The sequence below is a fragment of the Andrographis paniculata genome, unplaced genomic scaffold (genome assembly GCF_009805555.1).
Source record: "Andrographis paniculata isolate CXL003 unplaced genomic scaffold, ASM980555v1 Contig64END, whole genome shotgun sequence".
In the NCBI taxonomy this organism is placed as follows: domain Eukaryota; kingdom Viridiplantae; phylum Streptophyta; class Magnoliopsida; order Lamiales; family Acanthaceae; genus Andrographis; species Andrographis paniculata.
In genome coordinates this window covers 1,659,791-1,675,082 of record NW_026137600.1, presented here as the reverse complement: position 1 = coordinate 1,675,082, position 15,292 = coordinate 1,659,791, and the positions used below count along the sequence as shown (strand labels likewise).

The following is a 15,292-nucleotide window of genomic DNA, read 5'->3' as shown; positions in this document are numbered from 1 at the left end:
TTTACAAGCAAATTTTAGATTAATAAATTTGGATTATTTGGAATTTAAAAAATAATAATTTAAACTCATTGCTTGATTATAGGAAAATGTTTTAAGGGCCGTTTGCATTAATTTAAAAAATAAGCCGAAGCTAAATCAGAAGAAGTAGTTCGATTTTATATTTGAATGAATAATTATAAAAGTAATTTTTTATAAAAAAAATTGTTTTGATATAATAAAGTTAAAAGTGCGATTAAAATAACCAAATAGAACATAGTAATGTAAATAATATATTTTATTAAAATTTTCTAATTTATTTAGAATTTTATAAATTATAATTAAACATTTTAAATTATCTAAACTAATTGACAAGATATTTATTAAATTTTATGTATTAATTATGTTTATATTTTTTAATTTTTTATAAAAATTAAAATTAAAAAATTAAAAAAATTTAAATAATAGTATTCTACAAATTATTTTAACTTTAAAAAGTATATTTAAAAATATTAAATATGTACTATATAATTAAAATTTATATTTTTAAATTTTGATATTTTCAATTACATATTTTTAATTAAATTAAAATAAAAATATATAAATTAATAACTAAAATACAATTATATTTAAATTTTATAAATGAATTGTTTTTATTTTACTGTATCTTATTTATTTATTTAATTTTTTTTATTTATTATTATTATTATTATTATTATTATTATTATTATTATTAAAATTGTAATTTAGATAGTAAAATTTCAGAAGTCCGTCCTTCTCAAAAAAGTACATTTGGAGCCTAAAAATTGCTTTTGCTTTTGAAGAGAAGTCAATACAAACAGAAATAAATATTTTTTTTTTTTTTTCGAGGGAAGCCGAAAATACTTTTCAAAAGTCAATCGAAACGGAGTCTAAATAATCCAAGATTTACATTCTTAAATAATAATTTGAAATTTTAGTTATAAATTTGAAATCCATTGCATTTGAACCATAAGGGGTAGTGAGTGGACTTTTAACTAGGATAGCTTTTAACTTTGATCCATCACTATACATGTCTTTTGCATCTTCTTGTATTCATTCACCTTTCATCTTGCATTCTTTTCACTTACAACCTTCCATTGTTAGGAGTGTGAGCGGAAAATTTAAAAGAGCCCCAGAATACACATGGTTCATTCAAGATGATCAAACTTTCACTATCAAGATAATAACACAAAATAGGCTTAATAGCAATTCTAAAGCCTACAACTCTCAATCTCTCAAAAGTCCTCGAAGCAAAACAAGTAAGCCACAACTAAAACAAGTAAGCCACAACTATATATGGTTTTAATTTAGTCTAACGCAACACGGACATGTTAAACAATCAGATACATCCGACATTTTTCATCAGACGTTAGAACAAATGTGCGACTGCAAGTTTTACTACAAGGTAGTGCCAACAAAAACTTTTGCCATGAGAGTAGCAAGAGTTATACACAGTATTGTAATTTAGAGTGTTTTTTTTACAAAAATATGCATCAGCGAAAAATCGATGCAGTAAATATATATGATCTAAATTAGGGATGTCAAATAGAGTGGGTAAACCCCGGACCCGCCCCAGACCCGGTCTTAATGGGACGGGTTCGGGTCTAAAAAATTTGATGCGGGGCGGGTTGTGGATTTTGAATTTTAGATCCGGCCGGGTTCGGGGCGGTTACGGGTTTTACTATAAATCCGCTCCATCCGGACTCGGATCCGAACCCGGATATTTTAATAATTAGTATAATTTATTTATATTTTTATACAATATAAATTATATTATTTTTTATTTAAAAAATTTTAAATATAAAATAGAACTTTAATTCTAAATTAAATTTATGTTCGTATTTGTTTTTCCTACAATTCTCTTTATAATTGGGACTGCTGCGGACCGCCATCACTTATTGTTCTTATTTTTAGAACTATATTTTTTTGGTATTTTGACACATACTTTTTTTTAGTATTAAATTATTTTTTTAAAAAAAAAAACGGATTTGTCGGATTAACCCCGAACCCGGAGGATTCGGGGCGGGACAAGTCCTGGGGCCGGGTTGAAGTGGGGCGGGGCGGATCTTGAGTCCTAATATTTTCTAGCGGGGTGCATCTCGGGGCCTGCAAAACCCATCCCGAACCCGCTCCGTTGACATCCCTAGCCCCTGCATCCCTAGTTGTTTGATTGTGTATGTAAATTTGCTTTTTCAAGTCTTCACATGGGGCGGGTTAGTCCCGGATTCGCTCCAGATCCGGTCTCAATGGGACGAGTTCGAGCCTTAAAAAAATTGGTTCGGAGCGGGTTATGAATTTTGAGTTTTAGACCAGGCCAGATTTGGATCCGAATCCGAATATTTTAACAATATTGTAATTTATTTATATTTATATACAATATAAGTTATATTATTTAGTTATTTAAAAATTTTAAATATAAAATAGAACCTTAATTGTAAATAAAATTTGTGTTTGCATTTGTTTCTCCTGCAATTCTTTTTATAATTTGGACTATTGTTTGTCGTCATCGCTACGAACTATTGTCAATATTTGATTGTTTTTATTTTTAGAACTATAATTTTTTTTTGTTACTTTGAGGCATATTTTTTTTAGTATTAAATTATTTAAAAAAATTATATTTTATTATTTTCTTAAAAAAATGAGTTTGTCGGATTGGCTGGGACAAATCCTAGGGACGAGTTGAAGCGGGATGGGATGGGTTTTAAGTTCTAACATTTTCTAGTGTAGCAGATCTCGGGCCTACAAAATCCGTTCCGAACCCACACAGTTGATATCGTGACTTATGACTTCTCTGGCTATCACTTTCCAACTCTAAATTAAATATAAATATTAAAATAGAAATAATGCAAGACTTGGCCATCAAATGGAGTGGCATTTGGGCTAACAAGACTTTGTGTTTTGCATTATTATTCCAAAGACCACATTTAAGTTGTGGGGTAACTTAGTCAAGTAAAAGATAATATGGGCAAGACTTTTTTTTTGGAAAAATTAAAATTATTTAATTTGAGAGACAAATTGTTATTGATTTTTATAAAATTATAAAAATAAATGATTGAACAATTACTTATTTATTTATTTTATTAAAAAAAAATGTTTGGGATATTTTATGTTTTTTATTGGTATAAAAAAACTTTTTATTAATTTAGGTCTTTATTTAAAATCAAAAATCAGTTTTGGACAAGTGTTTCATTCAAACTTTAAATTAACATATTTTCAAAACGGATTAGGTGCTGATAGTCCAAAAATCAGTACCGTGCTGAAAAATTTTCAACCGTTGGATCTTAATGGTGAAAAGGATAATGAGTTTGATGATAATGAGGTGGATAGTATCAGTAGTGCCGTAGTGGCAGATGCAGAGATGGTGATGAGCTGGGTTTGTTGATGATGGTTATGACAGCAGCACAAAGCAGCTCAGTGGAGAAGCAGGTGGCGGTGGTGGTGATGGTGAAAGAAAAAGAGAACAACAACGGTGGAAGTGGTGGAAGAGAACAGTTGGACGGTGATAGTGATGGTGGTGGAGGTGGCAGCCATGGTGATGGTGAAAGAGAAGGAGAACAACCGCGGTGGAGGTGGTTGAGGAGAACAGTTGGACGGCGATGATGGTGGTGGCGGAGGAGGAGAACAATTGAGCGGCAATGGTGGTGATGGAGGAGGATGAGGCGACCATAGTGACGGTGAAATAGAAAGAGAACAACAGCGGCGGAGGTGGAAGGAGATGAAAATGGCAACAGGAGCGGCGGTGACGGTAGTGGAGGATGAGATGGCGGTGCTTGCGGCAGATTTTAGGCGGCTCAGCACGGTGCTGAGTTTTGGTTGTTCAGCACCGGATCCAAATCCTTTTCAAAATACAAATTATTTTTGTACATTTTTACTAAAAACACAAAAAATATTATATGATTTACCCAAATATTTATTAAAAACTCGAAGGGGAAATTAGAGATTTATATGTTCGAAAACTGTTGAGGCCTTGAAGAATTAGTCCAAAATAAGAAATTTGCAATAAAATGAAATAAAATAGGGAAAAAGGCTCCAAAGAGTAGAAAATTGTTGATGTGAGGTCTTAAACAATTCAGAGTTTGTTGTTCAATTAGTATCAAATGTGTGAATTTTGTCTAATTTTAAATACAAACATTAAAAATATATATATAAAAAATAGTCTTCAAAAGGATTAGAGTGAATTTTGTCGACTTTGTGTTTGTTAGTGATACAATTTTTTATATGTATTATAACAAAAAATATATATATATATATACCGAATTTTAAATTCAGCATTGTGCTGACCAGGACATGGTATTACTTACATACAACACATTCTATATGTTAATATAATACAAATATATCACATGAACAAAAAAACACATGTTATAGTTTAACAGTACATTATGTGTGCTGTCTGACAACACACATTATTATAACAGACAACACATTTTATATGTTAATATAATATGAATATAACACATCAACTAACAAATGTGTGTTGTTTGTACATATAACATGTGCTGAGTTGAAAAATCAGCATAGCACTCTAACTATCCCCATATAATATATATATATATATATATTTATATTTTATCTATTCACAAAGTTCGACACCATTCACTGTACCTAATATAAAAAATACATTCATCCAAAAACGTAACGTGGGTTCTAGTTAATGAAAATAGTAATTCAGCAATGAGTATTTCCAATCCATCAACATATTAATCGATCATGAGATGAAATTGAAATCAAACATTCTGCAGATCACCATCATATAGAACACTTGCTTAACTACTGATTTATTCTGTGGGCACAACAAGAAATGGGAATACAGAAGCTTCGATCGACATTTAGAAGCATATATCATTCTTCAAGGCTCATCAGGCACTCGACTCTTAACCTGTTGTGTGTAATCGGTGATCGAATCGACGTCCGTGCTCGCGTAAACGAACGACGAGAAATCGGATGACTCATCCGAAACCTCGACTGAATGGTTAACTTTGCTGTCGTGTTCGAAATGTTGCATAGAAACCATGTCGTCGTTGAACCCTCTTCGAATTCCGTCAAGATCAGCAGCAACTTCTTTCATAGTCGGCCTTTTCTTGCCATTCAAGTGCAAACATTTTCTAGCAAGTTCAGCAATAGCCGCAATGTCTTCTACATTACCCTCTGTGAGTACTCTCGAATCAAGAATGTCGAATAGTTTATTCTCCTCCATTGTATGCAAGAAATGCGTCGCTAAACTCTTTCCCGATTCAGCTCTAACTGAGGTCACGGCTTTCTCCCCCGTCAAAAGCTCAACTACAACCACGCCAAAACTGTATACGTCGCTCTTTTCCGTGAACTGGCTCGATTGGAAATACTCCGGATCCAGGTAACCGAATGTGCCCAAAATTCTTGTAGTGATGTGTGTTTGATCAATAGAGACCGACCTCGATGCCCCAAAATCCGAAACTTTCGCTCGGTACTTTTCATCCAGGAGTATATTCGTCGACTTGATATCGCGATGATAAATAGGCGCAGACGAAGCAGAGTGCAAGTATGCAAGCGCCCCCGCCACTTCGGACGCAATTCGCATACGCATTTCCCATGTTAATGGAAGATCGTCGCTCGGCTCATGGATATGGCTGAAGAGCGTGCCGTTTGGGATAAACTCGTAGACGAGAAGAGGTACTTCAGTCTCGAGACAACAGCCGAGCAGCCGGACCACATTCCGGTGGTTTATTTGCGACACAATAACAACCTCGTTGATGAACACTTCAAGATCACCTTCATCTACCTTTTTCGACTTCTTCACCGCCACGATCTTTCCATCTGTCAGCATTCCTTTGTAGACGGTTCCTTGGCCGCCACGGCCAAGTATACGATTTTTGTTGTAATGATCTGTAGCTTTTTGGAGCTCTTTTGAAGTGAACAGCTTGGTTTTCTCGAGTCCATTTTCAGTCGACGCCAAGTGCTGCTCCAATAACAACCCGCCGTTGCGCTTATAAAACATGTATCTACGCACGGCCTTTATCGCCTCGGTCACAAATTTTCCGGACCTCCACAAGCCGCAGAGCAAAATGAGCCCCCCGAACACGCTTCCTATAACGATGAATGCAATCTTGATTCGATTTCTTAACTTTCCCGGACTATGATTATCATTGTTGTTGTAGCAGTTGGGACAATTGTCGATGCATCCCTGAGGTAAATATGGATTCCCTTCGTACCCGTCATAACAATCGCAGTATCCAGACGTCGACTCATACGTGTATTCATCAACATCATCGTCGAAAAAAGATGAAAATGAACTTGAGTATCGACTATAATTACTGCAAAGCTTATTAATAATCGAATTTTTGTAGCCGATTCCAGGAGACATGCACAAAAGAAGAAGTGATCTGTCTTGTATATCGCGGCAATAACTTCCGGTCGAAAGTGTATCACTATTATAAGCTTCCCATTCTAATACTATAGGCGCGAATCCAAAATCTTTGTCGAAAGGATTCGACAGATCATTTGTGTGATTGTTAAAATCGATTTGGAGCCATTTCTTGGCGACAGGGAAGGCATAGCCACAGAAAGAACCATTACTTGGCTGAGTGCTTTTGTATGCAAACTGAAGCTCCTGAAGCCTCTCTGGAATGGTTATCCGGCAGCAGCCGACGCCATTACAAGCGGCGTCTGTCAAATTTCTCCGGCAAAAGGCCGTGCATCCGGCAAGGACAGGCGTGGAATTGGAGAGCAGCCAGACAGAGTTTTTGCAGCCTAGATTAACAAAGGAATTATACCTGGATGAGATGTAAAAAGGACTTCCGGAAAGTGATATCGGCAGCGTTTGCTGTGTCGAGTCGTCGGAAGAGCAATTCAGCGGCGACACACGCTGGTTTACGACGATTGTGCCTTTGAGGAAGATCTCCAGCACTTCTAGATTATCAATGCTGCTCAAGATTGGCTTTGGAGGATTGGTTGAGTTGTTGCAGATGATTGTGAATGATGAATTTGCACTGCATTTCGAACCAATTCCGAAAGGATAGGGAATGGTGACATCCCCACATTTTTCCGGGCAGCCATGCTTGGACAAAGAGATTGATTGAGCAACCATGGCTGGAGATAAACACAGAAAGTAAATGGCTACATGTATGAAGGGCAGCTTCATCTCCATGATTAATTTCTTTGAGTGCAGAATCAGTGGATTAAGCCATTGAAATGGTAGAGATTAAAGGGATCATAAGCTTTAACAATAAAGAGCGTTGAATCAAAAGTCTGAATAATTAATTAATTCATCAATGGTAGACTCAGTCATGAGTTTGAATGTTGAAGTTGGAATAATGATTATCTTTTGTTGTTTCCTATGTCACTTTCATCATTTTTTTCCACATTTTTAATAATATATTACAGTGTGCTCTATTTCAATATGCCAAATAAGATAATTGTCTTTTTGCTATAATATATATATATGTGACTTAGGGAGACTTCTAATTAAATTCCTTAATCAAAGTCTATCCCTTTTATTTTCAATAACTCCCCTGTTCCGTCATCATAATTCATTGTCAAACTATGAGTAATTAAAGGTACAAAATTAAATGTAATAATTGGTGGCTAAACCTAATTAATCAATTTTTAAGACCAGAAAAACAGCAGCAGCCATGTAAAAACAGAAAAAGAACAAAGCAGCTACCCAGTTCAACAGTGACGGAACCGGCCGTAACATTTCGGTGAGCAAAATATCGATTTTTTCTATCGATTCTATATTATCTTTTTCAATTTCTTTTGTCACAATAAAAAAAATAAAAAATAAAAAAAAAAGAGAGAGAGAAAGAAAAATTAAATGTTTATGAAAAAAAAATCAACAGATGGATATAATTTTTATTATTTTTAACACTATAAAATAAAAAAATTAAATTTTATTTTATACAATAGAGATTTTTTTCAACAGTGCGATTTTTAGATAAAATTTTGGCATTGGGGGAGGATTTTTTCTCTGTTTTTGTGTGATTTTTATTGGTTTTGTAAAATCAAGATGTATCTGACTTTTCGGACGACGACGGCTTCGGACGAGCAGCCGCGGCACTGCAGCGAACTCCGACGGACTGCACTGGAGACGGGCATCGACATCTTCTCCGAAGACTTTTCGAAGACTTCAACAGTGTTGATATGTTTTAAATATAATTTGTCACTTCGTTGAGTTTTCACGTAGATATCAGTGCCTGGTCGGCAAGTCCGGGGTCAAGAGGGGCAAAGTCTCCCTTACCTGGGTCCGGGGGCGCGGAGTGGCCTCCGACGGTACGCAGTATTGGGCCAACATACTTTATTTATTTAAATAGACTTATGGTTACGAAATAATCCGCCCTCCTCAATAATGTATGTTGTTTATTTTTGCTGGATGTAGTCAACATGGTATTGGTGAACCACGTAAATCTATATCTTTTTACGATTTTCTTTTTTTTTTTTATCCGATCATTAATCCTAATTCGTTCACAACAAACAGTCCACGAACAGCTCCGATCTACTTTCTTTTTGGCGATTCTTCTTTCTTTTTTCACCGGCGTTAGGAACTTCGACGGAAAGGCTCCAAGTTCAATGTGCCCGATGGGTTGAATCGAAAGGGCCAAAAAATGTAGGAAATGGGACAAAAATTAATGGCAAAAATTATTCGCTAGTTGAAAAGTTCATTAATCTCATCGTAACTATAGAAGAAAAGAATATAATTTCTCATACCTAGCATAAAAACACATTTATCTAATAAACACAATCATCCAAGAAACACAATAAACACACCTCTTTGCACAAATATTTTTGAAAATTTTAGTACTACTATTTATCTATAATACTTTTTAATTAATATTATATCAAATAAAATTATTTTTACTCCCTCCGTCCCAACTAATTTGTCCCCTTTAGCTTAGGTACGGAGTTTTAGGTATTGTATAATTAGTAGATAATTAAAAAGTGTATTAGTAAAAATAATTATAATTTAATAAAAATAATTTTATATTAAGATTAACATGACTAAATAGTTTAATTAAAATGAAAAAATTATAAATTATGAATTTTAAAATGCGATTAAAATGTATAATTGTATTTCCGAAAAAAGAAATGACAAATTATGGGATGAATGAAAATAAAAATAATAAACAAATTAAGTAGGACATGGAAGTATTAATTTTCAAATATTTTTAAAAACTTCAAAATTTTAAAAGTCTAAGAATTTGTTCATTTAAGATTTCAAATCTAAACCAATATTATTCATTTTATATGATTTTCAACAAAAATATGCTATTTTCTTTTACAAAATTCCATCAAAATATTACTTCATTAGTCTCAGCTTAAAGTACTTTTTTATTATTTGTGTATGTCCCACTCAAAAATATCAATTTCTATTATATCAAAGTAATCACACACTAACACCAAAATACTTTTCATTTTTACTTAAAATACTTTTCATTTTTACTTAAATTACAAATATATATAATTACATACAATTACTTTATACATAAGTTAAATGGCAAAAATATCCAAACATCTTACACACTTTCAATTTACTATAAAACTCCAAAGGCTCATTTGGATTGAGACAAAGAATATTTAAATCAAAAATTCATTTTAAATTAGTTTCAAATCACAGTCAAACAAACTTTAGTGTAAAGAGTCTTATATTTAAAAGTATATGTACGGAGTGTCGTTCGATTTTGATTTTAAATTAAATATTTGATTCAAATAAGACAAAATAGTAAAAGACCCATGTGATTTTCCGAATTCGCTAAAAATCCCCCTTAGTTTTAAAATTTCAAAAGACTTGTGTTTTACAAAATAGTGCACACTCTCCCCATCTCTAAATTTGACTAACGGACGTTAAATTTTATCATATTTGACCGTTATACCCTATTTATATATATTTTAATTTATTTTTCTCTCTTCTCTTCTTTCTTCTTCTATTCTCCCCAAAGACACCAAATTCTTCCATTTTCTTCATCCCCAAATTCTTCTTCACATGCAGGTTTTTTTTCCTAATTTTTTTCTTCTTCTTTTCCAATTCTTTTTCAGCCCTCGCAGCCTCACCCGTTCTTTCTTTTTTTCTTTTTCTCCAAATTTTTCTTCTTCTTCTTCGTCTACAATTGTTCTTTGAAGAATGAAGAATTGGAAAGTAATAAAAAGAGAAAGAAGACGACGGACAAAAACAGCCGGAGCAGATAAGAAGAAAGAAAGAAAAAAAGGAAGAAAAAAAGAAATAAGAAGAAGAACGGGCTGGACAGATTTTTTCTTTATTTTCTTCCAATTTTCTTTCTTCTTTATTTCTCTTTTTTTCCAATTTTTTTTTCTCCCAATTCTTCTTTTTTCTTTATTTTTCCAACTCAATTATTCTTTCTTCCTCAATTTTTCTTCTACAACCAGCAACACCGATTTTTTTCCCCTCTTCTTAGATTAATTTCAAATTTGGATGTCAAATTGATTTCTTATATATTTGGGTTTGATAAAATAGAAGAAGAAATCGATAGTGAACAATAAATTTGGGATGGATTTTAAATTTGGTTATGTTTAGTGAATTTAAAATAAAAAAAAATGCTGTAAAAAATAGTCATTATGGTATTTTAGTAATTTTAAGAGTATGGAGAAGAACAAGGAAAAAGAAAAATAAGATGTAAAAAATAGTCATTAGAGTATTTTAGTAATTTTATATAAGAATATATCAGTTTATTGATAAAAAATCGTATACTAGGCGCGTGATACACAACCACCGTTAAATCCTAAACGGATGGGATTGTTTTCGCAACATTTTGGAAACCACTTGGAGGTTTTTTGGGTTTTAGAATCACGGGGTGTTTTTTGCTATTTTTCGTTCAAATAATATTTTAATATAAAGCTCACTCTGTCCCATTTCAACGGTCTCTATTTCATTTTTTTGTATGTTTCACTTCAATTGACACGTTTTTATTTTTGGTAAAGTTTTTTAAATCTATATATATTTAACAAATATAAATCAATTTAATTAACTTTATAATAATATATAACATCATATTAGGTAGGAACTACTCAAAATCCATTTTGAGTTTGTTTGGGGATTGGATTTTAAATACACTATTATCTCATTTTTTCTCCCAAAAAATATCAAATCAAACACGTATTTTTTATTGTTTATATTATACTAAAAATCAATTTTACATTCAAAACATTACATCAGCACCTATTTATATCACATCATACAACTATTCAAATTCAAAATTTTTCCTATTCAAATCTCAACTCAAAATCCAAACCCCCAAACAAACACCTCTACCTCAATAAACAAATATTTTTTTATCTACGTTTAAAACTTCACTATTTTTATAAAATTAATTTATCTTAATTATAAATAAATAAATATAATATATTATTTAAAATTTTATTCTTTATAAAATCATATTCATATATAATATTTTATTAAAATATAATATTTAATATATTTAAACATTTGTTTCAAATTTAATTTAATTATAATTTTTATTTTAAAATTATTAACAATAATAGTATAAAAATATAATAAAATAATATTATAATACATTATTATCAACTAATTAAACTATTTTATCTTAAATAATTATGTCATTCAAATAAAATGAATTCTTTCAAATAAGACTGAGAGAATATATTATTAAAATTAATACTTCTTCCGTCCCATTTTTTATGTCTACTTTTTCATTTTATCCCACTTATTTTGTCACTTTTTTTTTTGAAAAATAATTATACACTTTAATTTTATTTTAAAAAATTTAATTTATAATTTTTTAAATTTTAATTATACTAATAAATTATTTTAATCTTAATCTATAATTATTTTTATTATATGATAATTATTTTCATTAATATATTTTTAATTATTTACTAATTATATCCCTCGTAAATTTTCATGTTTACAATAACACGGACAAAATATCCAAAACAAGAGAAAATATTAAAATATATTTGAAATGAAAAAAAAAAACAAACAAACAAACACTTGCAAACTACCCGAATGACCTGCAAAATCAAAATGCAATGCACCGTTAGAATGTAGATTAACTGAGGACGCGCTTTGCAATTAATCATTTATTAATTGCCTTGTGATGCGCGTTGAATTCAACTCTCCAAGTAACACGCTTTTTCAAAAAAAAAAAGTAATAAACACGCTTTTGTCTCTCGGAGTATAAAGCACCTGTTAACCAATCATTCTCTCCGACTCCAACCCGATATATATATATAGAGAGAGAGAGAGAGAGAGAGAGAGAGTCAATAGCAGCGCTTCCACCTCCCTCCCACTTCTCAACCCAAACCCACCGCCATCTCCCAAATCTCCGCCTCAGATCTGTTTCCTAGGTATGGATTCCGGCCTCGGTTCATTGTCAATTCATGTGATTTCGATGGGTTTTATGAGTTTTTCCATTCTCCTGTCTGTCCTCTTTTTGGATCTGAGGCTGATGCGCCTTGGTTCATATATTAGGGTTTCTCTCCAAGCAAATCCGTATCATTGATTTTGTTGAAAATTGATTTCAGATTCCGTTTACTTTCGGACTTGGATTTGCCTAAATATATTTACGAATGATTAACGATTACTTACGCTTTACCTCCACGGAAAATATTTCGGACTTGGATTTGCCTAAATGTTTGCTATTGACACGATTTGGAGTTTTTATTTGTTCCCCTTTTGTTCATGGGTTGTATGAAACGTTAGTATTGTGCTTGTTGCTAACTGATCTTGATCTAATTAAACTTTTGGTTGTTTGTTTTTGTTTGAAATAGTGGTGTTTGGAGTGGTAATTGGCTGTTCTTTTTCCCGAGCTGTTGTGGATATCCTTTCTTGTCATAAGGTAAGAAAACAGATTTAGATTTTCGTTGCATTTTGTGTATTTGAGATTATTATGGATTGTTGATAGAGTTTCTTATTTTTGTTAATTGGCAACTATGGTAAACTACGTCATCTTTGATTTCCCCTGTTCTGAATTCATTCACTGTTTTCTCAATTATATCTGGATATGTTGAAAATTGAAATTTGAAACTGTGTGATGGACATAAGTTTTTTATTCAGCACTTTGTGATATTCATCTATCTGCAAGGATAGCATATTATAGAATGGTCGAATAAATTGAGTTAGAAAGTAATCATAATAGTATTGTGAAGTGAATGGAATTGCTGATGATACATTGTATTTTGTTTGTTTATTGAGACCTTGTAAATTTGTAAGATTAATTCCTTTTCGATGTAGAATTGTTTTTGTATTTCTGTCATTGTTCGAGGTTGTTGGTCATCAAGTGCTTTTGTTGTTAAAGTGTTTTTATCATTGTAAACCTATTTGCACTAGTTTTTTTGGATAGATAGTTATGAAAGTAATTTATGAGGGACTGGTTAGGGTGCTTATTATAGCTAATCAGCGCCATGCCGATTAACCCTAGCCAGCACGTACCAAATAGATAGACACCAAATCACTTCAATTATGTGTTGTTATTTCACGCTTTATGGGTGGACTGTTTCTATATATTTTATGGGTGAGTTCAATGATGTTGTGCGGACTATTGCCATGCGTCGTCAGTTAATGTGCTGCTTTTATATTGTATTAACTCAAATTTTATGCTGTTGATTTATGTTTTGTTTGTTATTATTTAAAGTGTTGTCAGCGCTATACTGAATAATTTTATTCAGCACCCAAATTGCCTCTCATTTATAAAGTATCTTTCGTTTATGTTGATTTTATGATGCTTTTTAATTGTTTCGTGGAGCAAAAACTAACACTGTTCTTTCTCTCTTTGAGATGTACTTCTGGTCATCATCATACCAAATGCAGGTTGAGTTGTGTTTATGGATGCCAAGAAATTTATGCAGTTGGTCGAGGAAAAGAAAAAGAGAGTTTTGGCCAAGCAAGAAGCACCCCTAAAATGGGAACAAAAGCTCGAAGCTGCCGCAAAGGCCAAAGCCGATGCCGAAGCCAAGGCTAACAAGGCAAAGGCTGCCAAGCACAAGAGGAGATCAGTGTCTGTATCGGACACTGGCACAGAGAGCGAAAATTCCGATGATGGAAGAAAGAGGAGTAAGAAGTCTCACAAGAGGCAAAGAAAACACAATCATTCCGACTTGACTGATCACGAAAAGAAAGATAAGAAATCGAGCCGGAAGGCAAATAGACTACCCTCAGATTCTGACTACAGCAGTGATGGATATGACAGTGATTCGGAGGAGAGGAGGAAGAAACATAGTCGCAAGAAACACAGGCATGGCTCGATCTCCGATTCAAGTTCTTCCGACGACTCCAGAAGGCTTCGTACAAAACACCACAAACACAAGCAAAAGCCAAAAAGATCTTCTGATTCTGATGACAACCGCGATGGTTATTACAGTGATTTGGAAGAAAAGAAGAAGAATCACAGCCGCCGTAAGAAACATAGACATGGTTCTTTCTCGGATTCCAGTGCTTCAGACTCTTCGAGCGATGAAAATGACAACGGGTTCAGGAGGAATCATTCTAAGCATCACAGACACCTTCGCCGTTGTAGCCATTCGGAGTCTTCTAACGATGATGACGACAATGGTGTCAAGAAAAGGAGCAAGTCGAGACGGCATAAGCATCACAAGCATTCGAATCTAAGCTCTGCAGATTCTTCAAGTGATGAAGGATACAAAAAAAGTCATCATCACTCGAAACCCCACAAGAAGCATCATCGATCGAAACACAAGCGTAACAGCCGTGACACTCCAGATTCTGATGGATCAAAGCACAGGCAGAGGACAGGCAGATGTAAGGTGAGCTCAAGTGATGTTAATGGTGGAAATCAGGCGCCGGAGGTGGTAAATCGCAATGATGAACGCCGGGAAAATGGTTCCAAGGAGACGGATATGAATGGTTGTGAGGATTGACTGGATCAAAGTACTTGAAGATTTTATATGACCTCCTCGATGACCGGTATGTTTACTCGACATTGCAAGCTCTAATGTTTTTTGTTTTAGCTGCGGATCGAAACTATGTGGTAGTGTGTGTGTCTGACTTAATTTAAATTCGAAGCTCGTTGCCATTTGTGACTTGATATGTGTGTGATCATCGATGATCTTGTTCTGTTGGACTGATGACTGACTGATGATTTTATTATTCTGATTTAGCTCTACTTATTTGTAAGATTTTAGTTTTTGGTTTTGGTTTTGATTTTAAATAGTAAAATTTTGAATTGAAATAATTGTTTCATGTGATATAAATATGTAATAACTTAATGTTTTGAATGTAAAAATTTATTCTAGTGTAATACAAAAAAAAAATAAGTGTTTTATTTGATATTTTAGAGGAAAAAAAGAATTTGAATAGTAAAATCGAAAATGTACGACCATTTAAATATAATTA

General features: G+C 32.9%; 2 protein-coding genes across 3 annotated transcripts; one reads left to right on the top strand and one right to left on the bottom strand.

Moving 5' to 3' along the window:
• Window positions 1-4,548: 4,548 nt before the first annotated feature.
• Window positions 4,549-7,227, bottom strand: LOC127261919 (wall-associated receptor kinase-like 1). The gene has a single exon (XM_051290358.1). It carries the CDS (start codon window positions 7,118-7,120, stop codon window positions 4,847-4,849), a length of 2,274 nt encoding a protein of 757 aa, XP_051146315.1. The 5' UTR covers window positions 7,121-7,227; the 3' UTR covers window positions 4,549-4,846.
• A 4,926-nt stretch (window positions 7,228-12,153) lies between these two features.
• Window positions 12,154-15,062, top strand: LOC127261763 (uncharacterized). Of its 2 annotated transcripts, none has more exons than XM_051290136.1 (3): window positions 12,154-12,288; window positions 12,712-12,779; window positions 13,751-15,062. In XM_051290136.1, exon 3 carries the CDS (start codon window positions 13,765-13,767, stop codon window positions 14,815-14,817), a length of 1,053 nt encoding a protein of 350 aa, XP_051146093.1. In that variant the 5' UTR covers window positions 12,154-12,288; window positions 12,712-12,779; window positions 13,751-13,764; the 3' UTR covers window positions 14,818-15,062. The 2 variants fall into 2 exon arrangements, with proteins under 2 accessions (XP_051146093.1, XP_051146092.1); XM_051290135.1 differs by having other exon boundaries at window positions 13,718-15,062.
• Window positions 15,063-15,292: the final 230 nt, after the last annotated feature.